Below are 24,195 nucleotides of genomic sequence, written 5' to 3'. Positions count from 1 at the left end.
GAGAGAGAGAGGAGAGAGAGAGAGGAGAGAGAGAGGAGAGAGACAACAGGAGAGAGAGAGAGAGAGAGAGAGAGAGAGAGAGAGAGAGAGAGAGAGAGAGAGAGAGAGAGAGAGAGAGAGAGAGCAGATTGAGAACGAGAGAGAGGGGGCTGGACCCTGAGCAGTATGGTCCAGAGGGAAAGGCATTGAAGCGAGAGGAGACAGCATTAAGACCCTTCATTAGAACAAGCTACGATTCTAGGTTGTTAGAACAAGTAGATAGACACAAAAGCAAGGACGGACGAGAGAGAGAGAGAAAGTTTGGATTCCAGTGTTGTCCAACACCAAGCAGCAAAGGACACTTTAAAAAAAGGTTTTCTACCTATATTTTTTTAAACCTTTGTCAGTCTGCATCAGCCTCATTTGAATACGATAAGTCATGGACCCTCCTCTTCTGCCGGTGGCCAGGATGGAGGTGGACGTGGACCTGGGCTTTGCCCTCTTCTTTGTCTTCCTACTCTGTTCCTTCCTGCTGTTCACCATAGTGCGCTGTGCCCAGATGGTCCTGAACCCCTACAGCGCCATCTCTGTCGCCGCATACCAGAATACGGAGGAACAACCTGAAGAGTGACCTCACTCCATACTGGGCAGGAAATAATGTGAGCATAGTGGAAGAACCCTAGCCCGACTGTGGCTAGTGTGCTGAAGGTGGGAAGTTTGGTTTCGTAGTTAGACTTGTGGGAATCAAGAGGAGCAGGAAGCACATGAAGGGAGTGGTACTTCAAAGTTTGGATAATTCATCAGTCCACAGATCTGGAGATGAACATCAGACACCATGATAACCTGGAAAACAGGAGCAAATGGGACCATGAGGATTTCAAATTGTTACAGTACAGTTTATGTTTAGACAATGTGCTTTTGGGAAAGTCTACAGTTGTCAGCATGTCAAGGACCAGAGTCAGATAAACGTAGGATTGACCACCATTTTAGTTTTTGTATTCCTAATCAGCCACTGTCATATTCACATCTGCTTTCCATTAAAACAAATAGGCTAAGCCATGAGAGAAAATTGCATGACAATAAAAAGCATACTTGAATGTCTGTTTATTTGTGATGTTTTTACAATATGCAGTCTAGGTTATAATAATAATAATTGATTACATTTCTATAGCGCCTTCCATAGAGTCTCAAAGCACTTGAAGAGCAAAAAACAAACTAGCAATATAATATAATGACAGGCCAAGTCTTTGAAAGCTGCAACTTCTGAAGATGGAAAGGGTCAATTCATGGCTTGAGCATAAGGAGCTGGTCAGAGGATGGTCGATGATTTCATGTCATTTTGAGATTGCCAGAGTTCAAGTGGGGCAGAAAGTTTCCTATGCTGAGGCAGTGAAGAGAGTAGAGGATAGCCCAATGGTGAGTTAGTCGACTGGGGGGCCACCAGTGAGTAGGCCTGAAGAGAGAGCCAGAGAAGATTCGTTTTTAGAAAGGTTGTATTTATAGTGAAATAGCCATGGTGATCAACTGCACTGATGGAGTGGAAATCACAAAAGGTAGATGGTAGTTGCAGCAGCAAATATTTGTGTGTGAGAGATTTTAGTGCAGAAGGTCTACAGGAAGTTTTGAGAGAAGGGTTCCATCTGACCAGGGTGACAGCCTGCAATGCTATAGGATCGTTTAGGGCCAAAATAGTGGGATGGGCTGATGGTTTTTGGGGATAGTGTATAGTAGGGTTTGATGGTGCAATTAAAATTTTACCCCATTCCCCGTTTTTGATCAAAATGTGCAATCCGCATTCCGACCTGCTAAGGGCAGCAATTCGCAACACAGCGTCTAGTCTGCCGGAAAGCCACAGGAAGAAGAAGTTGTATGCGGGGTATTGTGAGTGGTCTGTAGCTTTCTAGGTGAATGACTGGATAAATGGACAATAATGATGGGTGAGTTCATTAACTTCCAATAAAAATTGTCTCGATTCATAAACAGTTTTTAGTTGCAGATGCATTATACGGTAAGCGGATATAGATTTAGAGAAGGCAACTACAAAAGACTGAACTGCTTGTTAGCATAGCTAGCTAATCTGCCTCCCCAGCTCAGTACGTTAGCTTACTAGCGACGTAACTTTCGAGTTGGCAAGATTGTTTGAATAAACTCAACTTGTCCGATAAATGAAGATCCACTGTGATTACGTGCACAAAATCACTTTTTCATTTCATTTAAAGCTACTACAGTGCAATATTTCTCACTACTAAACGTGTCTTCTCCGCGCACCGATGTGTGCTAACCTTTTGCCGATGTGACGTTTGGTAGTTGTAGTTTAAATTGTTCACTAAATGGCTTTTCCCCCTATGTTAGTATGATATACAAATGGTGTAAAAGGTTTTTGATTACAATAGCTTTCATTCCAAATAACGAGTTTCAAATGTTTATTTGGATCTTCTAAGATTAGTTAAATACGTTTTATTTTAGAATCTTCAAGACTACAACTACCACGAGCACTGTCGAGGTCCCTGCACAGTGGTCCCTCATTTCAAAACAATGCATTACCTTCGTTACAATATAAACTACATAAGGTGATATTTTAAACAGATTGTATAGGTGAGTTTTAGTCCCAACGTGTTTAATCGGCCCTGAAACTAAAACAAGGTTCGGAATACCGTGTAGTTGGCTTGCTAGCTAGTTGGCTAACACTAGCTTGATCAGTAACAATGTAATCTTAGCTAACTCTATAAAATCTCTCTCGCTTTCTTTCCCTCATCTTCACTCTGTCCTTTCTATCTCTGCCTCCTCCCCTTCTACGCTACTCCCGTTGCTTTCTTACTCTCCCTCCCTGTATGTCTCAACCCCGGTCTCTCCATCGTTCTCTCTGCCTGACCCCCGTTCCATCTCTCACGCCTGTCTCCCGCCAGGATGGAGGTGGAGGGCTGGGACTCTGGTCTGGAGGAGGAGCTGGGTGTGTCTCTGGAGGAGCTGAGTAAGTGGATTGAGGAGGAGGTGGAGAGGAGCGAGGCAGTCCGCCAGAGGAAGGCCCAGCTGGCTGAGCTCAAAGAATGGGTGGAGCAGAAAGAGAAGGAAGAGGAGGTGGTGGACAAACTCTTCAACAATGCCAACCAGTGAGTGTGTGTGGGGGGGGGGATGATGTTTTGTTTCTTTCTTTCTCAGGTCCATAGTAGAGTGGAAGACTTTAGGGTGTGTGTGTCAGGTCTATAGAAGAATGTGAGGCCCGGCATACTGTAAAATAGGACTGGTGTGTGTGTTAACGTCTGTGTGATTCTCTCCATTGTGTGTGTGTTTCAGGTCCATAGTGGAGTGTGAGGCTCTGGTGAAGTCCACCTACAGTAAAATGGGTCTGGTCTACAAGGAGAGCTCTTCAGAGGATGAGGGTGGAGTGGGAGGGGTTCAGTCCTCTGATGTCATAGAAATTGACGATGATGATGACGATGATGATGTCATCGCTGTGGGCTTACGTACGTACTGACACTTACTCCCAGTGAGCTAAACAATATGTTTACCAAAGGAAACCTTTCCAGAGGGGCAGTTCCAGGATAAGACACAGGAGTGAATGTCTAACCTGGTTTCTTTTCTCTCTTCTCTGACCTCTTTCCTCTCAGTGGTTCCACCCAAGAAACCTGGGATACCTGTCCAGGATGCAATGGTGAGAACAAATAATTAGTCACACACACACACTCGTGTTAATTGAATGTGTATTAATTGACCCTGTTATCTGCAGATTTCCAGTGTTCCTCCCAGCCGGTGTTCAAGCTTGTCTCTCTCCCTTCGCTGTCTCTCTCTCTCCCTTCGCTGTCTTTCTCTCTCACTTCGCTGTCTCTCTCTCTCTCACTTCACTGTCTCTCTCACTCTCTCACTTCGCTGTCTCTCTCTCTCTCTCACTTCGCTGTCTCTCTCTCTCTCTCTCTCTCACTTCGCTGTCTCTCTCTCTCTCTCTCTCACTTCGCTGTCTCTCTCTCTCTCTCTCTCACTTCGCTGTCTCTCTCTCTCTCTCACTTCGCTGTCTCTCTCTCTCTCTTACTTCGCTGTCTCTCTCTCTCTCTCACTTCGCTGTCTCTCTCTCTCTCTCATTTTGCTGTCTCTCTCTCTCTCATTTTGCTGTCTCTCTCTCTCTCATTTCGCTGTCTCTCTCTCTCTCATTTCGCTGTCTCTCTCTCTCTCACTTCGCTGTCTCTCTCTCTCTCACTTCGCTGTCTCTCTCTCTCTCACTTCGCTGTCTCTCTCTCTCTCACTTCGCTGTCTCTCTCTCTCTCTCTCTCACTTCGCTGTCTCTCTCTCTCTCTCTCTCACTTCGCTGTCTCTCTCTCTCTCACTTCGCTGTCTCTCTCTCTCTCTCTCTCACTTTGCTGTCTCTCTCTCTCTCTCTCTCTCTCACTTCGCTGTCTCTCTCTCTCTCTCTCTCACTTCGCTGTCTCTCTCTCTCTCTCTCTCACTTCGCTGTCTCTCTCTCTCTCTCTCTCTCTCTCTCTCACTTCGCTGTCTCTCTCTCTCTCTCTCTCTCTCTCTCTCTCTCTCTCTCTCTCTCACTTCGCTGTCTCTCTCTCTCTCTCTCCCTTTGCTGTCTCTCTCTCTCTCTCTCCCGCCCCGTCTCTCTCTTCCCCATACATACATACATACATACAAACACTGGTGGTAGTTGAAATTCAGAAAGAAGTTTGAACAATATCCATATGTATGTGTTGTGTTTGAACAATATCCATATGTATGTGTTGTGTTTGAACAATATCCATATGTATGTGTTGTGTTTGAACAATATCCATATGTATGTGTTGTGTTTGAACAATATCCATATGTATGTGTTGTGTTTGAACAATATCCATATGTATGTGTTAATTGTTTGTGTGTGCGCGTACGTGTGTCCTGTAGTTTAAGGAGGCGTCGGCAGCTCTCCAGCGTTCCTCCCAGCAGGTGTTGAAGCTGGCCCAGACAGTCAACAAGAACTCTTCTTCTGGGCCTGCTATACAACAGCCAGGTAATGGCACCAATGTGCAATTCTATATGTCTGCGATTGATGTATACCTCCGGGTCACTAGGTGGCGTTCTCTCTTCAGTATTGCCCATGATGGCAGTGTCTTTGTGTGTGTACATACTGCACAAATGTTCACGTGCGTTTTTTATTTTGTGTAGGTGGCCCAGTGCCCATGCCAGCAGTGTTTGTGTCCCAGGCCACGCCCAGGAACACACCCACCCAGCCTAACCCCTCCCTGAAGGATGATGAAATCAGACTGGAGATGAGTCTTCTGGGAAAGAAACGCACCAAGACCTGGCACAGCGGAATGCTCATCGCCATCAACCCTGTCGGTGAGACACGCATACACACACCTCTCCACACACACACACCTATGCACATGGTGAAGTTTGACATTGAATGTGTGTGTTTGTAGGTAATGGTTACAGTAAGTACAAGGTGAAGTTTGAGAACAAGGGGAAGAGTCTACTGTCTGGGAACCACATAGCGTTTCACTATCACCCCACCCTGGAGAGGCTGTACGTGGGAGCCAGGGTGGTCGCCAAGTACAAGGACGGCAACCAGGTCTGGCTCTACGCTGGCATCGTGGCAGAGATGCCCAACAACAAGAACCGCATGAGGTGAGAAGCTGTGTGTGTGTGAGCATGTTTCAAATATCCTCTGTGTGTTTGGTGAAGGGTTGTGAAGATGTTTCAACCGTTGTCTATGTGTGTTTCAGGTTCCTGATCTTCTTTGACGACGGTTATGCCTCCTACGTGACCCTGCCTGAGCTCTACCCTGTCTGCAGACCAAGTAAGAACCCTCCTTTCTGTCTTCATGTCCTCTCTTTCCTTTCATAATGCTCTCTTTTCTCCTATCAATCTGGTTTTGTGATGTGACCTCAGCTTACCCTCTTCACATCTTCACTCACCATCTCTCCCCTCCCCCTCTGCCTCTCCCCCATTGTCTTCTCTCACCATCTCTCCTCTCTGCCTCTGCCTCTCCCCCATTGTCTTCTCTCACCATCTCTCCTCTCTGCCTCTGCCTCTCCCCCATTGTCTTCTCTCACCATCTCTCCTCTCTGCCTCTGCCTCTCCCCCATTGTCTTCTCTCACCATCTCTCCCCTCCCCCTCTGCCTCTGCCTCTCCCCCATTGTCTTCTCTCACCATCTCTCCCCTCCCCCTCTGCCTCTCCCCCATTGTCTTCTCTCACCATCTTTCCTCTCTGCCTCTGCCTCTCCCCCATTGTCTTCTCTCACCATCTCTCCCCTCCCCCTCTGCCTCTCCCCCATTGTCTTCTCTCACCATCTCCCCTCTTTCTCTCCCCATCATATTTTCTCCCCCAGTGAAGCGTACATGGGAGGACATAGAGGATGCATCGTGTAAAGACTTCATAGAGGAGTATATAACGTCATACCCCAACAGGCCCATGGTGCTGCTGAAGGCAGGCCAGGTCATCAAGACAGAGTGGGAGGGGACGTGGTGGAGGAGCAGAGTGGAGGAGGTGGACGGCAGCCTCGTCAAGATCCTCTTCCTGGTATGAGGACATCATCACTGGGATTTGATTACCAGCTAACTTTATTTATAGTCTGATTTAACATGACGGTCGCATCATATGTTATAAACAGGGATAGTTTAGTTTCTGGTTTTGAATCACGTTTTTACACTACTTCTGCAGACTTGACACTCAACAAAATATGAAAATAAGGTAGATGAGATAAAGCAATTAAATGACTGAAAAGTGATCTCTGTGGTAATCCGTTTGTATGATTATTTTTTTCTCCTTCAGGATGACAAGCGTAGTGAGTGGATCTACCGCGGTTCAACCAGGCTGGAGCCCATGTTCAACCTGAAGACCAACTGTGCCAACACCCAGGAGAAGAAGATGGCTGGCCAGCAGAGGACACGCCCCAGCATGGGTAACACTCACTCTAGTCAATCAATCAATTAATATATCAACAAACCAATCACTTAATCAATCAATCCATCTTTAATAACCCAGCGGGATCACATATTATACTGTACATGACGGAACCTTGACCTGTCCTTCATTGGATAACTTCATTGTGATGTCGTTAACCATTTTCTCTCTCTCTGTAGGAGCATTGAGGACCAAGGGCCCCGTGGTCCAGTATCACAGTGGGGGGAACACCACAACCCCCGGCGGGACCCCCACTAAATCCCCCCATCCCCTCTCCCCACCCTCCTCCATCCCTCCTACACCCTCCCAGCCCAATCAGCTTGCACGAACAGAGTGAGTATGACACACACAGACACACAGTGTAAATCTTGTGACATTCCTTGAAAATGGACATCCTCTCTCCCCTCTCGCTGGTACATTTACCCCTTTTCTCCCTGATCCCCCCCCTTCTTCCCTCCTGTTCCTCTCTCTCTCTCTCCCCCACCCTCAACAGTCCTAAGTATCAGATGGCTAAGAAGAGTACTTCTCCATACATTCCCACGCCAGGAGGCTCTCGCACTGGATTGGCCAGTAATAGCCACGCCCCTAAAGCCATGCAGCCCCAACCTTCAACTGGTTCTCCTGGAAACTCATCCAGGTGAGAGAGAGAGGACAGGAAATGTATGATCATAAAAAAATCATCAAATCGGCATTAATTAGTTCCCTTCTCCTACTGCTATTGAACATAATCTCTTACTAAAGAGCCACACTCACAAATATGCAGTTTTATAGGAATCTATTCGTAACTCTACTTCACTCTCGCACCCCCCCTCCAGAATGTATGTCCTTCAGACTGGCAACATCCAGACTCTCACGTCCCTACAGCCTATCCAACACCAGCAGCAGTCTCTGCCCCCTCCTCCCCAAGCCCCTCCCACCGCCCCCGCACCTGCAGTGACCCCATACACCTTCAGTAACGACCGGATTCCCCACGAGCCCTCGTACCGCGCCCCCACAGACCGCATCTTCTACCTGCCTCACACCTGCCAGCCTGCTTGTCTCAACCGTATCCGGCCCTCCAGACCAGATATGCACCGGGGCAGGAACCCCCTGCTCACCCCTCTACTGTACGAGTTCAGACGCATGACGGGGCGACGGAGAGTCAACCGCAAGGTAAATACAGAAAAAGAGCGTTGAGATGTATTTTATCTCTCAGGAAGCAGGATTTTGATTATTATAGGGGGGGGCAGATTTTGGTATTAACTATCTTTCACCCCCCCATCTCTCTCTCTCCCCAACCCCCCCCGTCAGATGTCGTTCCATGTGATCTACAAGTCTCCTTGTGGGCTGTGTCTGCGCAGCATGGCGGAGATCCAGCGCTACCTGTTCCAGACGCGCTGTGACTTCATCTTCCTGGAGATGTTCTGCTTGGACCCCTATGTCCTGGTCGACCGGCGCTTCCAGCCCCAGAAGCCTTACTACTACATTCGAGACATCACCAACGGCCGCGAGGACATTCCCCTGTCCTGCGTCAACGAGATCGACATCACACCGCCCCCCGACGTGGCCTACAGTGAGGAGAGGGATTTCTCAACCAGTATATAGGCCTTGAGTTCCTATAGAGGCCTCAATCAAATGATTACCCATCAGAGCGCTAGGTCTTCCTGTATAGTACGGGCCAATGGGGGTGCACTAGCTACACAACACGTAAGGAAAGAGGGATACCTAGTCAGTTGTACAACTGAATCCATTCAACTGAAATGTGTCTTCCACATTTAACCCAACCCCTCTGAATCAGAGAGGTGCAGGGGGGCTGCCATAATCAACATCCACGTCTTCGGGGAACAGTGGGTAAACTGCCTTGCTGAGGGGCAGAACGACAGATTTTTACCTTGTCAGCTCAGGGATTCGATCTAGCAACCTTTTGGTTACTGGCCCAACGCTCTAACCACTAGGCTACCTGGAATAGGGAGTCAGTTGAGATGAAGTCATAAAACTGGAACATTAGTTCTGATTCTATGGTGAAGAATTCCTGAAGACGTCAGTGACTGATGGATGTCTGTGTGTTCCCAGGTAAGGAGCGTATCCCTGAAGATGGAGTGTTCATCAACACCAGTCCAGAGTTCCTGGTGGGCTGTGACTGTACCGACGGCTGCAGGGACAAGTCAGTACTGTGACTCTTGACCTTCTGACCTTCCTGTGACTCCCTCATCTGGGCTCTGTCTTAGATTTCACCTGTCCAATTGTTAAATCAGGGATTAACTCATTTAGTCAATTGAAAGTGTTGAAATGGGGATTGTGTGTGTTGTGCAGGTCCAAGTGTTCGTGTCACCAGCTGACCCTGCAGGCCACAGCCTGTACCCCTGGAGCACAGATCAACCACACGGCTGGATACACACAAAAGAGACTGGAGGAGTGTTTGCCCACCGGGTGAGAGACGCACACAAACAAGACACACAGCCACAAACACAGACATCCCTCTTACTAATCTCTCCCCCTCCGTCATTCCCTCTCTCAGGATTTATGAGTGTAACAAGCGTTGTAAGTGCTGCAGTCAGATGTGTACTAACCGTCTGGTGCAGCACGGTCTGCAGGTGAGGCTGCAGCTCTTTAAGACCCAGAACAAAGGCTGGGGCATCCGCTGTCTGGACGACGTGGCCAAGGGATCCTTCGTCTGTATCTACGCAGGTACGTCACTAAGTGGTGTGGTGGAGGAGGGGACAGAACGGTGTTATAGCAGGCGTTACACATGGATAACAGTATGTACCGGGATTCACATTGCATTACATGTAGGAAGTGCACTGCATAATAAGACTTGTCATAAGCATTCATAACAGCACATGGCTCCTTGTCAGTGTATATAATTGTTTAAATGCCTACAGATGAATGAATACCAACGTAGAAAGTCTTGCCCTATTTCCTTTACTTCCCTTCTTCTCTTCTCTTCTCTCTCGCTCTCCTCTCCTCACATGTCAATTCCATTCAGAGCTTTAATGGCATGGGAAACATGTTTACATTGCCAAAGCAAGTGAAATAGATAATACACAAAAGTAAAATAAACAATCAACAATTAGCAGTAAACATTACAGGTTCAGAGGATTAGAGACATTTTAAATATCATATTATGGCTATCTACAGTGTTATAACTGTATAATATAAATATGGCTTGTATTTACAATGATGTTTGTTTTTCACTGGTTGCCCTTTTCTTGTGGCAACAGGTTACAAATCTTGTTGCTGTGGTGTCTCACTGTGGTATTTCACCTAATAAATACAGGAGTTTATCCACATTTGATTTGTTTTCAAATACTTTGTGGGTCTGTGTATCTGAGGGAAATATGTGTCTCTCATATGGTCATACATTTGGCAGGAGGTTAGGAAGTGCATCTCAGTGTGTACATAGCCTGTCTTCTCTTGAGAGCCAGGTTTGCCTATGGCGCCCTCTCTCAATAGCAAGGCTATGCTCACTGAGTCTGTACATAGTCAAAGCTTTCCTTAATCTTTGGTCAGTCACACTGGTCAGGTTTTCTGCCAATGTGTACAGTCTGTTTAGTGCCAAATAGCATTCAAGTTTGCTCTGTTTTTTTATTAATTCTTTCCAATGTGTCAAGTAATTATTTTTTTGTTTTCTCATGATTTGGTTGGGTCTGATCGTGTTGTTGTCCTGGGGGTTTGTGAACAGAGCCCGAAAACCAGCTTTCTTAGGGGACTCTTGTCTAAGTTAATATCCCTGTAAGTGATGGCTTTGTTATGGAAGGTTTGGGAATCGCTTCCTTTTAGCTGGTTGTAGAATTTAATGGCTCTTTTCTGGATTTTGATCATTAGCGGGTATCGGCATAATTTCGCTTCTGCATGCATTATTTGGATGAGTCTCAATTTGGTGTTTGTCCCATTTTGTGAATTCTTGGTTTGTGAGCGGACCCCAGACCTCACAACCATAAAGGGCAATGGGTTCTATAACTGATTCAAGTATTTTTTAGACAGGTCCTAATTGGGATGTCGAATTTTATGTTCCTTTTGATGCCGTTGAAGGCACTTCTTGCCTTGTCTCTCAGTTCGTTCACAGCTTTGTGGAAGTTACCTGTGGTGCTGATGTTTAGGCCGAGGTATGTATTGTTTTATTGTGTGCTAGAGCTACGGTGTCTAGGTGGAGTTTGTCTGTGTGTTCTTGGCATCTGGACTTTTTTTGGAACAACGTTTTTGTATTACTGAGATTTACTGTCAGGGCCAAGGTCAGATTCTAGTAGGGTAAGGCCGGGTGCTGCAGACTGCCCTCGCCAATTCGTTGATATATATGTTGAAGAGGGTGGGGCTCAAGCTTCATCCCTGTCTCACTCCATGGCCCTGTGGAAAGAAATGTGTGTGTATTCTTTGCCAATATTAACTGTACACTTGTTTGTGTACATGGATTTGATAATGTTGTATGTTTTCTTTCCCCCAACACTGCTTGCCATCAATTTGTATAGCAGACCCTTATGCCAAATTGAGACAAAAGCTTTTTTGAAATCAACAAAGCATGAGTTTTGGTTAGTGTGTGCAGGGTGAATACGTGGTCTGTCGCACAGTAATTTGGTAAAAAGCCTATTTTACGTTTGCTCAGTACATTGTTTTCATTGAAGAAATGTACGAGTCTGCTGTCAATGATATTGCCGAGGATTTTCACAAGGTTGCTGTTGACGCGTATCCCACAATAGTTATTGGGGTGAATTTGTCTCCACTTTTGTGGATTGGTGTAATGAGTCCTTGGTTCCAAATATTGGGGAAGATGCCAGAGCTGTGGATGATGTTAAAGAGTTTAAGTAGAGCCACTTGGAATTCGTGGTCTGTATATTTTATCATTTCATTTAGGATACCATCAACACCACATGCCTTTTTGGGTTGGAGTGGTTTTATTTTGTCCTGTAGTTCATTCCATGTAATTGGAGAATCCAGTGGGTTCTGGTAGTCTTTAATAGCTGACTCTAAGATCTGTGGTTGATCCTGTTTTTGCTGTTTGTTCTTTGTTATAGGACCAAAAAGATTGGAGAAGTGGTTGATCCATTTTTCTAAGTAGAGAAATTATAAGCCATATATCTGGAATGGATAATGTAAGAATTTAGCCTTGTGGATAGATGATGCTTTGTGGTGTTTGTTTTTGTGTTCCAGTGTTCCCAGAAGTGGTTAGATTCTATGGATTCTTCAATTACATTGATCTGATTTCTGACGTGCTGTTCCTTTTTCTGTATTGTTTTCGTGATTCACCATAGTGAAGGCGTAGACTCAGGTTTTCTAGGTCGCTATATTTTTGGTTGGACAGGTTTCTCAATTTCTTTCTTAGGTTTTTGCGTTCTTCAGCAAACCATTTGTCATTGCTTTAAATTTCTTTGGTTGTCTGCTTGAGATTTTTAGATTTCATAGGGAAGCTGAACGGTCAAATATACTGTTTCGGCTTTCTACTGTTACAGTTAAATGTTTAGTCCAGGAAGTTGTCTAAAAGGGATTGAATTTGTTGTTGTTTGGTAGGTATTGACACTACACTTTTCTATAGCATTTCGTAATATTGTGCTGTTCCTTTGGCGTTGATGCCTCATGATTTGAGTTTTGCTCTGTTCAAGTATACTGTGATTTTGCTTGTGTTCTAATAGGGGTGTCAGTGGACAGAATGCTCTGAGAGACTTTGGGTTGAGGTCAGTGATAAAGTAGTCTACAGTACTACTGCCAAGGGATGAGCTGTAGGTGTATCTACCGTAGGAGTCTCCTCGAAGCCTACCATTGACTATGTACAGACCCAGCATGTGACAGAGCTGCAGGAGTTGTGACCCATTTTTGTTGGTTGTTTTGTCATGGTTGTGTCTAGGGGGGCATATTTGGGAGGGAATACTGTCACCTCCAGGTAGGTGTTTGTTCCCCTGTGTACTGAGTGTCAGGTTCCTGTCCAGTTCTGGCATTTAGGTCACAACAGACTAGTACATGTCCCTGGGCCTAGAAATGGTTGATCTCCCCCTCTAGGATGGAGAAGCTCTCATCGTTAAAGTATGAGGATTCTATTGGGGGATATAGGTACGGTAGTACACATGAGGACATTTGTCTCTGTTGGGATAATTTCCTTATTAATGTCTGGCCAGGTGTAAATTGTTCCTCTTTTGACTAATTTAATAGAGTGCGTTAGCTCAGCACTATACCAAGTTAGCATTCCCCTGAGTGTCTTTCCTGTTCCACACCTGGTAGTTCAGTGGATGGGACTACCAGCTCTCTGGGCAACCAGCGGGTTTGTCTCCTCTATACCATTTTTCTTGAAGATTACAATGTCTGTATTTCCACTTTATTTGTAGTCTGGGTTCCTGTTCTTAGACCAAAGGCAGATGACCTCAGACCTTGTATATTCCAGGATGAGATAGTAAAACCTTTGTGTTCCATAGTGTCTAGTGTTTTCGTGTGGTTTTGTCTCTCCCTCTCTTCTCTCTCTCTCTTCTCTCTCTCCCTCCCTCTCTTCTCTCTCCCCTCCCTCACTCTCTTATCCCTCTCCCTCCCTCCCAGGTAAGATTCTGACAGATGACTTTGCGGACAAGGAGGGTCTGGAGATGGGTGATGAGTACTTTGCTAACCTGGACCACATAGAGAGTGTGGAGAACTTCAAGGAAGGGTATGAGAGTGAGGCCCACTGTTCAGACAGTGACGGGAGCGGGGTGGACATGTCCAGGCTGAAGAACCCCCCCTCGTCCTCCCTGGCTTTGCAGAACAAGACCCTTCCCAAACCCCCCCAGAGAACCAATGCTGCCAACCCTGCTGGCAAAGGTGAGGGGTCACAGTTTAGTAGTCTAGAAAGAGTCTGGCTGTTACTTTTGACCAGAGCCAAAGTAGTTCACTATATAGGGATTATGGTGCCATTTAGGACTCGCATAGAGTTTGAAATGACACCTTTTGCCGTTTTACGACTTCCTTCTCTCCATCAGCGCGGGGTGCTGGTGGCGACTCCTCTAAGGATGGGGATAGTGATGAAGAGTCGAACAACGACAAAAGTTCAGACGACACGTTTGTAAAGGACCCCTACTACAGCTCCAGCTCTGTGTGGAGGAGCTACACCACCCGTCGCCAGGCCAAGGGCGTCAAGGAAGGTGTGTGTGCACTTAGCTGAACCCTCAGTTGTCACGCTGGGCCTGCAGTAGGAAGTTAAGGCCCAGTGCAGTCAAATGTGATATATATATTTCCACACTGAGGTTGGTGTAAGAGCTATTTGAAAAGACCACCTGAAATGTCAGCCTGTTGTGGTGGGATGGTGTTTTGTCCTGCCTGATGACATCAGCAGGCGGTAAATTAGTTAATAAGAAAGAGTTCCAAACATCTCTGCCAATAACAGCTAGTTATCTGTTTCCCCCTCCCCACTTGCCAGGATCAACTGGGGATCCTTAATAAATACACAAATACAAATACTCCCAGACAGTCCTAGCAAGATTCATGCTTGAGAAATTGCAATTTTCTAGAAACTTTTATTCAATTTGACTATTTTAATGGAAAACAATCACAGTAAGATACTTAATTGTTACCAGATATATTTGATATTGAGAAAAACGGCTGCATTGAACCTTTTTACATGTAGCAGCGTGATGTAAAATGATATTTATTTGATCTGTCCCCCCCCCATCCAGGGAGCCAGGACAGTAAGGATGGGATGAGTGTGTCAGTGGGGGGAAAGGAGGACAGGAAGCCGCCCCCCATGCCAGAGGAGAGTGGGAAGAGTAAAGTAGCGTCCTGGCTCACCAACCAACCCTCTACCTCCCAGGCCACCGTTAAGATGGAGGGACTGAAGATAGAGAAGAAGGTAAGGGAGGTGGGGGGGTGAGTAGCCCATATCCATCTCAGCTATTTTGTGTAGATCCTATTACATATATTAGGAGAATTCAATCAGCCTCAATCTCTTGCTTTCATTTCCTGGTGTTCTGATTGGACACCCTCTCATGTAATGATTGATTCCTTCTCATGTTTATTAATGAGTGATTTGTGTTCCGGTGCTATGGTTGGATATTGGTACACCTTCTCCTGTGTTCTAGGAGCCTGGAGACCAGAAAAGGTACGTAGTGAATGATTGTGAAATGTAATTTCAACCTATTTAACTCTGGCTTGGCCCTTTTAGGCCTGTGTTGCACAATATCAAATGTACTTGGTAAAATGTGCCATATGAATAACATTCGATAACGTTGAGTGAGTCTGTAAGTGTGTGTTTTTGCGCCCTCCGCAGTCAACAATCAGTGAAGACGGAGGGAGGGAAGAGGCAGGATGTGATGACGCTGTCGGACAGTGATGACGTCCAGACCATCAGCTCTGGATCTGACGACAACAAGGAGAGAGAGAAACGCACACAGGGTGAAGATGGGGGAGGTAGGGAGAGGAGAGAATGGGGGAGGTAGGGAGAGGAGAGAATGGGGGAGGTAGGGAGAGGAGAGAATGGGGGAGGTAGGGGGAGAAGAGGAAGGCAGAAGGGAAATGCACACGGGGAGAAGAGGAAGGCAGAAGGGAAATGCACACGGGGAGAAGAGGAAGGCAGAAGGGAAATGCACACGGGGAGAAGAGGAAGGCAGAAGGGAAATGCACACTGGGAGAAGAGGAAGGCAGAAGGGAAATGCACACGGGGAGAAGAGGAAGGCAGAAGGGAAATGCACACGGGGAGAAGGGGAAGGCAGAAGGGAAATGCACACGGGGAGAAGGGAAGGCAGAAGGGAAATGCACACGGGAGAAGAGGAAGGCAGAAGGGAAATGCACACGGGGAGAAGGGAAGGCAGAAGGGAAATGCACACGGGGAGAAGGGAAGGCGGAAGGGAAATGCACACGGGGAGAAGAGGAAGGCAGAAGGGAAATGCACACGGGGAGAAGAGGAAGGCAGAAGGGAAATGCACACGGGGAGAAGAGGAAGGCAGAAGGGAAATGCACACTGGGAGAAGAGGAAGGCAGAAGGGAAATGCACACGGGGAGAAGAGGAAGGCAGAAGGGAAATGCACACGGGGAGAAGGGGAAGGCAGAAGGGAAATGCACACGGGGAGAAGGGAAGGCAGAAGGGAAATGCACACGGGAGAAGAGGAAGGCAGAAGGGAAATGCACACGGGGAGAAGGGAAGGCAGAAGGGAAATGCACACGGGGAGAAGGGAAGGCGGAAGGGAAATGCACACGGGGAGAAGAGGAAGGCAGAAGGGAAATGCACACGGGGAGAAGAGGAAGGCAGAAGGGAAATGCACACGGGGAGAAGGGAAGGCAGAAGGGAAATGCACACGGGGAGAAGGGAAGGCAGAAGGGAAATGCACACGGGGAGAAGGGAAGGCAGAAGGGAAATGCACATGGGGAGAAGGGAAGGCAGAGGAAAACGTGCACCGGTTTAGGAGGAAATTGGAGGGGGGAGGAAGAATGGGAGAAGGGGGAGAGGTAGGGGTTGAGGGGGCAGGAGGGAAGAAGAAGAATGGGGGGAGGGGAAAACAGGTGAGGAGAGGGGGAAGTTGGGTCTGTGGGTTCATAGATCTCTGTGTTTTATCAGGTATTACCAGACCTGTTCATGTGGTGCTTCTCCCTGAATTGACCCTTTCTCTTCTCCCCTTCATCCTCCTCTCCTCCCTCTCCTTGCCTCCTGTCTCAGGTGCGGTGAAGAGGCAGGTGGCTGTGAAGTCCACGCGAGGCATTGCTCTGAAGAACTCCCATGGCCTGATGGTGAAGACTGGAGGGGCAGGGATGGGGCCAGGGGGAGGCCCGGGGGGCCACGGAGGGGCACAGGGTAAGGGTGGGGACGGGGGAGACAGTGGACCTAAAAACACGCGGCAGTTCTTCGATGGCGAGGAGTCCTGCTACATCATCGACGCCAAGCTGGAGGGCAACCTGGGACGCTACCTCAACGTGAGTGTGATACGTGTGTGTCACTTTCTATTAGCCGGTAATAGCTGGCTTTTGTCTGATTTAAAAAATAAATGCATAAAAAAGCCGATAAATAAAATTACCGCCGGCCAATAGAAAATATCCCAGTGCGAAGTTTTTGCCTAATCATTGATGGAAATACTGTTGATGGAAATACAGTTAACTGGTCATGCTTATCGGTCTATAGGTACATTTGCATAATTTAGTGGAATGAAATTGGCTCGTGTGTACAGTATATTGGTTATGCATCTTATTTATCACACGCGTACAGCATACAGATACAGAGTCTTTTAGTGGAAAATCTGTCAGACAGCGGAAGAGCTGCTGCTGCAGCATCTTGTGCTGCTTTCAAGACACCTGGGAACTCGTAAAAATACAAGGTCAAATCATGACGTCTGTGAACTTCAGATCGGAAAGACCCGAGTTGGAATTCCGTGTTGGATGACCATTCAAAACAAATTTTCAGAGTTGGAGCTAGTTTTTTCTCCAGTTCCCATTTATCTTGAACTCACTGAAGTCAGAGATTTCCGAGTTCCCAGTTGATTTGAACGCTGGCATCAAACAGCAACAGAAGGCATGCGTCATCAGCGCGCAACATTCCAGTTTGCAATGGAGACAATATGCATTTTGACAAAGGGAATGAAGCTCTCTCTCCTCTCTTCCCTCTCATCTCTCCCCCTTCCAGCACAGCTGCAGTGCCAACCTGTTTGTCCAGAATGTGTTTGTAGACACACACGATCTGCGTTTCCCCTGGGTAGCCTTCTTCGCCAGCAAGTCAGTGTTCTGTATTACACATGGTTACATAGACTTGGTAGAACCCTGTTACTCTGATAAACAAACATGTACTATTTGAAATGTGGTTTTGTGCTGAGCACTTGGAATGTTGACCACTGACTCATCCACTAATGTGTGTGTGTGTGTGTGTGTGTGTGCAGGCGTATCAGGGCGGGGACAGAGTTGACATGGGACTATAACTACGAGGTTGGCAGTGTGGAGGGAAAGGAGCTACTGTGCTGCTGTGGCTCAACAGAGTGCAGAGGAAGACTGCTATAAGAGACCACCCTCTATACCTCCATCTCATCCCTCTATTTCTTCATCTTATCTCGGAGTGCAGAGGGAGTTCTGCTGGAAAAGACCTGTCTAACTCCGTCTCCTCTCTGTGTGTAGAAGAAGCCTGCTGTAAGGACACACTATGCTAACCTCCCTTACTATGTCATTAGAGTAGATGGGACACCTGCACCCACAAGAGTCTCTGTCCACGTTTCTCTTTTGTTCCTCCCCCTCTATCTTTTTTTCTGAATTGTTTGGCTGCCTATTGCTGACGTTTTGTAATTCTTTACTGTTTTGTCTGTATGCCCAGTTGTCTGTATGCCCAGTTGTATTTGACTGTCTGTGAATTCAGACCAAACTGTGTTCTTCTCACAACTGAATAAAATCCTGTTTTCCACACATTCCACATAGTTTTTAATGATGTTTAATACAGAAGGATTTCAGTGTACCTCAGGCCTAGATATCATTTGGGCTCATTACAGCTGTAGTAATGTTTCCCTCAGGAAAGCAGGAAGCCACTTTCATAGACACTGGAGTCAGTCTTTCATAGACACTGGAGTAGCCTGTTAGTGATGTTGGACTCAGTGTCTGTAGATGAGCCCCTATGGACTTGGGTCTTCATACATGTGCACTGAGCAAAAATATGAACGCAACAATTTCAAAGATTCTACTGAGTTACAGTTCATATAAGAATCAGTCAATTGAAATAAATTCATTAGGCCATAATGAATGATTTCACATCACTGGGAATACAGATATGCATTGTTTGGTCACAGATACCTAAAAAACAAAAGGGAGGGGTATGGATCAGAAAACCAGTCAGTATCTGGTGTGACCACCATTTGCCTCATGCAGTGCGACACATCTCCTTTGCATAGAGTTGGTCAGGCTGTTGGTTGTGGAATGTTGTCCCACTCCTCTTCAATGGCTGTGCGAAGTTACTCGATATTAGTGGGAACTGGAACACGCTGTCGATCCAGAGCATCCCAAACATGCTCAATGGGTGACATCTCTGGTGAGTATGCAGGCCATGGAAGAACTGGGCCATTTTCAGCTGCCAGGAATTGTGCACAAATCCTTCCAATATGGGACTGCATTATCATGCTGAAACATGAGGTGATGGCAGCAGATGAATGGCACGACAATGGGCCTCAGGATCTCATCACGGTATCGCTGTGGATTCAAATTGACATCGATAAAATGCAATTGTGTTTGTTGTCCATAGCTTATGCCTGCCCATACCATCACCCCACCGCCACCATGGGTCTCTTTGTTCACAACGTTGACATTAGCAAACTGCTCACCCACACGACGCCATACAGTTGAAACCGGGATTTATGCATGAAGAGCACACTTCTCCGGCATGCCAGTGGCCATCGAAGGAGAGTATTTTCCCACTGTAGTCAGTTCAAGACCCTGGTGAGGACAACGAGCATGCAGATGAGCTTCCCTGAGATGGTTTCTGACAGTTTGTGCAGAAATTCTTCGGTTGTGCAAACCCACAGTTTCATCAGCTGTCCAGGTGGCTCATCTCAGACCATCCTGCAGGTGAAGAAGCGGGTGGGGACATCGTCCCCACAGTGACTGTACGTACATACCCCAACCAGAATCCATGGATTACAGGCAACATTCGCACTGAGCTAAAAGTTAGAGCTGCTGCTTTCAAGGTGCGGGACTCTAACCCGGAAGCTTACAAGAAATCCCACTATGCCCTGCGACGAACCATCAAACAGGCAAAGCGTCAATACAGGGCTAAGATTGAATCATACTACACCGGCTCCGATGCTCGTCGGATGTGGCAGGGCTTGCAAACTATTACAGACTACAAAGGGAAGCACAGCCTCGAGCTGCCCAGTGACACGAGCCTACCAGATGAGCTAAATCACTTCTATGCTCGCTTCGAGGCAAGCAACACTGAGGCATGCATGAGAGCATCAGCTGTTCCGGACGACTGTGTGATCACGCTCTCCGTAGCCGACGTGAGTAAGACCTTTAAACAGGTCAACATACAGAAGGCTGCGGGGCCAGACGGATTACCAGGACGTGTGCTCCGGGCATGTGCTGACCAACTGGCTGGAGTCTTCACTGACATTTTCAACATGTCCCTGATTGAGTCTGTAATACCAACATGTTTCAAGCAGACCACCATAGTCCCTGTACCCAAGAACACAAAGGCAACCTGCCTAAATGACTACAGACCCGTAGCACTCACGTCTGTAGCCATGAAATGCTTTGAAAGGCTGGTAATGGCTCACATCAACACCATTATCCCAGAAACCCTAGACCCACTCCAATTTGCATACCGCCCAAACAGATCCACAGATGATGCAATCTCTATTGCACTCCACACTGCCCTTTCCCACCTGGACAAAAGAAACACCTATGTGAGGATGCTATTCTTTGACTACAGCTCAGCGTTCAACACCATAGTACCCTCAAAGCTCATCACTAAGCTAAGGACCCTGGGACTAAACACCTCCCCCCGCAACTGGATCCTGGACTTCCTGATGGGCCGCCCCCAGGTGGTGAGGGTAGGTAACAACACATCTGCCACGCTGATCCTCAACAGTGGAGCTCCCCAGGGGTGCGTGCTCAGTCCCCTCCTGTACTCCCTGTCCACCCACGACTGCATGGCCAGGCACGACTCCAACACCATCATTAAGTTTGCAGACGACACAACAGTGGTAGGCCTGATCACTGACAATGACGAGACAGCCTATCGGGAGGTCAGAGACCTGGCCGGGTGGTGCCAGAATAACAACCTCTCCCTCAACGTGATCAAGACAAAGGAGATGATTGTGGACTACAGGAAAAGGAGCACCGAGCACGCCCCCATTCTCATCGACGGGGCTGTAGTGGAGCAGGTTGAGAGCTTCAAGTTCCTTGGTGTCCACATTACCAACAAACTAGAATGGACCAAACACACCAAGACAGTCGTGAAGAGGGCACGACAAAGCCTATTCCCCCTCAGGAAACTAAAAAGATTTGGCATGGGTCCTGAGATCCTCAAAAGGTTCTACAGCTGCAACATCGAGAGCATCCTGACCGGTTGCATCACTGCCTGGTATGGCAATTGCTCGGCCTCTGACCGCAAGGCACTTCAGAGGGTAGTGCGTATGGCCCAGTACATCACTGGGGCAAAGCTGCCTGCCATCCAGGACCTCTACACCAGGCGGTGTCAGAGGAAGGCCCTAAAAATTGTCAAAGATCCCAGCCACCCCAGTCATAGACTGTTCTCTCTACTACTGCATGGCAAGCGGTACTGGAGTGTCAAGTCTAGGACAAAAAGGCTTCTCAACAGTTTTTACCCCCAAGCCATAAGATTCCTGAACAGGTAACCAAATGGTTACCCGGACTATTTGCATTGTGTGCCCCCCCACCCCTCTTTTACACTGCTGCTACTCTCTGTTTATCTTATATGCATCGTCACTTTAACTATACATTCATGTACATACTACCTCAAATGGCCCGACCAACCGTGCTCCCGCACATTGGCTAACCGGGCTATCTGCATTGTGTCCCACCACCCGCCAACCCCTCTTTTTACGCTACTGCTACTCTCTGTTCATCATATATGCATAGTCACTTTAACCATACCTACATGTACATACTACCTCAATAAGCCTGACTAACTGGTGTCTGTATATAGCCTTGCTACTCTTATTTTCAAATGTCTTTTTACTGTTGTTTTATTTCTTTACTTACCTACACACACACATACCTTTTTTCCGCACTATTGGTTAGTAAGCATTTCACTGTAAGGTCTACACCTGTTGAATTCGGCGCACGACAAATAAACTTTGATTTGATTTGATGTGGAGGTCTTGGGCTGGTGTGGTTACACGTGGTCTGCGGTTGTGAGGCTGGTTGGACATACTGTCAAATTCTCCAAAACTACTTTCGAGGCCGCTTATGGTAGAGAAATGAACATTAAATTATCTGGTAACAGCACTGGTGGACATTCCTGCACTCAGCATGCCAATTGCACTCTCCCTCAAAACTTGAGACATCTGTGGCATTGTGTTGTGTGACAAAACTGCATATTTTAGAGTGGCCTTTTATTGTCCCCAGCACAAGGTGCACCTGTGTAATGATAATTCTGTTGAATCAGCTTCTTGATATGCCACAACTGTCAGGTGGATAGATTATCTTGGCAAAGGAGAAATGCTCACTAACAGGAATGTAAACAAATTTGTGCACAAAATTTGAGAGAAATAAGCTTTTTGTGCGTATGGAAAATTTCGGTGATCTTTTATTTCAGCTCATGAAACATGGGACCAACCCTTTCCATGTTGCGTTTATATTTTTGTTCAGTGTATATTGGTGTAAGCAGTACCTGTAACTGGGCTGTAGGCTTGGCTGATGTTGGTGATGACATTTGTGTGGACCAGGGTGGTGCCAGTATTGAATGGTCCCGCAGTGTTACTTAAACTAGCAAAGACACCTTTGGTCTCAACACCGGGGAGAAACATTATCATTAATTTTTGAGCATTGTTGAGAAACGTATTCTATGCTCCAATTGCTATAAGAAATAGCAGGTACTTTTTTTTGCAAGACAATGTGACAGATGAGACTTTTCTGAACATCTGTTTGTTTTATCTGTGTAGGCCCAGCCCTAACTTGTGTGCTCTGTCACCTCTGGCCGCATTGCAAATGGCCCAACAAAAAACAATATGGATGTATGATCTCTGTGGTAACCTGTAACTGTTTAGGGTGAACTCTCAACACTGTATGCAAGAAGGTTTTATTGTCTTTAGGAATTCAGCTATCTACTGTACTTGGCACACACCCCTCAGGCCATCATAAATAGATGGAACCCCCTTCCTAGAGGATGTTGGCTGGTCCGTTCTCATTGGATATCTTATTTTTATAATCTTTGGTTTTGTCTGGGGATTGGTCAACAATTGATTTTGAATATAAACAAGTCAGATCTGGTATGCATGGAATGAAAGTAATTTCTTCTTCTCTTATCTTGTATCCGGCCCATAGATAAAGGTTGCTTGAAAATGCTTCTCTCTTTTAGGTTAGCAAATAGGCCTGGGGCCTTGCGGATCTGATTAGTTCATGCTTTGTCTTGTAAATTAACCTTAGGAACAGCATGCCTAGAATTATGCTTTGTTAATGTCAGTATTGCCTTGTAACTTAAACATTATGCCTTGTAAGTGAATCTATTAATGTTCCATACATTTCCATAAGTATTTGCCACTCGTGATGATCATTTATTGATCTTAGTCCGCTAAACTCACAATGATGGGACCTGGTTTTACTATCAAATTAAATGGAGTCAGATGGTCAGATTTATTAAATGTAGATTGTTAAATATTATTCAGCACTACACCTGCCTTTTCTCTCTAGCTCCACCTCTCTCTCTGGCTGTCATCCTGGTTCCCATGGGGAACAAACATCAGTTGACCCTTATTTCAACCAATGGAAACAAATCTCTTGTTCATAGTCAGACATACTGTATGTTTGCTACCTGAATTCTCTCTTCAGCTCCTCCACTTCTCCCTCACTAGCTCTACCTCTGGCCCCAATAGTGGACAGTTCTGCAGCTGCTTGGGTCGAAAAACCCCATCAATAAACATTAAGGTAATCAATTCATCAGTGTAATGTTATACAGTGTATAATGCTTTAAAAAAATGCATTGCCATCAAATGTTTAGAAACAACCTCGGCAAGAATCGCGAGCAAGAACATGTTTGCTACAGCAATAAAAACTCTCCATATAGGAAGAAACCTTGGGAGGAACCAGATTGGCGGAGGGAGTACTGTATATTCTGTTTGTTGTCTGTATATTCTGTTTATTGTCTGTATATTCTGTTTGTCTGTATATTCTGTTTGTCAGTTGTCGTGGAAATTCAACACCAGGGACACTTGAAGTCAATCTTAAATGAATCAGTATTTATTGTCAGCAAGCTGGAGAGGTCACAGTCAAACTTAGATGCATAAAGTACCGGTCAGAAGTCAGCTTCGTCGGGCCAGTCCCATTTGATCTATTAAATACTGCTTACACAGACAAGTTACATAGGCATGGTTCATAGGGTTGGTTCCTGCTTGTGTCTGCCACCGTCTCCTAACTTAATTTATAGGCCATATTCTGGGCGTTCTGACAGATGGTCCTAAGGAGGGGGTCATGTCCCCCCCCCCCCCCCCCCCCCCCCTCTTATCTTTACCAAGCAAAGGCAGGAACCAAGGATTATTTATGACACGAAACAATATGAACATTTTCAAGGCTGTCTCTTCACGTAATAACATTTTCTTCACACTGTATATTCTGTTTATTGTCTGTATATTCTGGTTATTGTCTGTATATTCTGGTTATTGTCTGTATATTCTGTTTATTGTCTGTATATTCTGTTTATTGTCTGTATATTCTGTTTATTGTCTGTATATTCTGTTTATTGTCTGTATATTCTGTTTATTGTGGCAGAACCATTTCACAC

General features: G+C 46.2%; 2 protein-coding genes across 3 annotated transcripts; both read left to right on the top strand.

Annotated features, from left to right (window-relative positions):
* Window positions 1–418: 418 nt before the first annotated feature.
* LOC120037516 (cortexin domain containing 2-like) lies at window positions 419–610 on the top strand. Its single transcript, XM_038983548.1, has one exon. The coding sequence runs from the start codon at window positions 419–421 to the stop codon at window positions 608–610; it is 192 nt and encodes a 63-aa protein (XP_038839476.1).
* A 1,219-nt stretch (window positions 611–1,829) lies between these two features.
* On the top strand, window positions 1,830–18,154 carry LOC120037512 (histone-lysine N-methyltransferase SETDB1-B-like). Of its 2 annotated transcripts, none has more exons than XM_038983544.1 (25): window positions 1,830–1,916; window positions 2,886–3,089; window positions 3,274–3,443; window positions 3,588–3,631; window positions 4,852–4,957; window positions 5,113–5,286; window positions 5,370–5,574; window positions 5,673–5,746; window positions 6,280–6,470; window positions 6,723–6,852; window positions 7,034–7,187; window positions 7,348–7,491; window positions 7,670–8,006; window positions 8,145–8,406; window positions 8,907–8,997; window positions 9,147–9,263; window positions 9,352–9,521; window positions 13,350–13,607; window positions 13,766–13,927; window positions 14,459–14,631; window positions 14,861–14,880; window positions 15,049–15,173; window positions 16,432–16,685; window positions 17,389–17,477; window positions 17,639–18,154. In XM_038983544.1, exons 1-25 carry the CDS (start codon window positions 1,900–1,902, stop codon window positions 17,754–17,756), a joined length of 3,789 nt encoding a protein of 1,262 aa, XP_038839472.1. In that variant the 5' UTR covers window positions 1,830–1,899; the 3' UTR covers window positions 17,757–18,154. The 2 variants fall into 2 exon arrangements, with proteins under 2 accessions (XP_038839472.1, XP_038839471.1); XM_038983543.1 differs by having other exon boundaries at window positions 15,049–15,188.
* The last annotated feature ends 6,041 nt before the right edge of the window (window positions 18,155–24,195 follow it).

Source organism: Salvelinus namaycush, unplaced genomic scaffold, assembly GCF_016432855.1.
Source record: "Salvelinus namaycush isolate Seneca unplaced genomic scaffold, SaNama_1.0 Scaffold174, whole genome shotgun sequence".
NCBI lineage: Eukaryota > Metazoa > Chordata > Actinopteri > Salmoniformes > Salmonidae > Salvelinus > Salvelinus namaycush.
Note: the sequence above shows the minus strand (reverse complement) of the source record. Positions and strands in the feature narration are given on the sequence as shown.

Bases quoted from the DNA above. Each gene is read 5' to 3' on its own strand.
- LOC120037516 (XM_038983548.1), top strand. From the start codon at position 419: ATGGACCCTCCTCTTCTGCCGGTGGCCAGGATGGAGGTGGACGTGGAC.
- LOC120037512 (XM_038983543.1), top strand. The intron at 8,407-8,906 runs GTGAGGAGAGGG...GTGTGTTCCCAG, and splicing joins GCCCCCCGACGTGGCCTACA to GTAAGGAGCGTATCCCTGAA. The intron at 16,686-17,388 runs GTGAGTGTGATA...TCCCCCTTCCAG, and splicing joins ACCTGGGACGCTACCTCAAC to CACAGCTGCAGTGCCAACCT.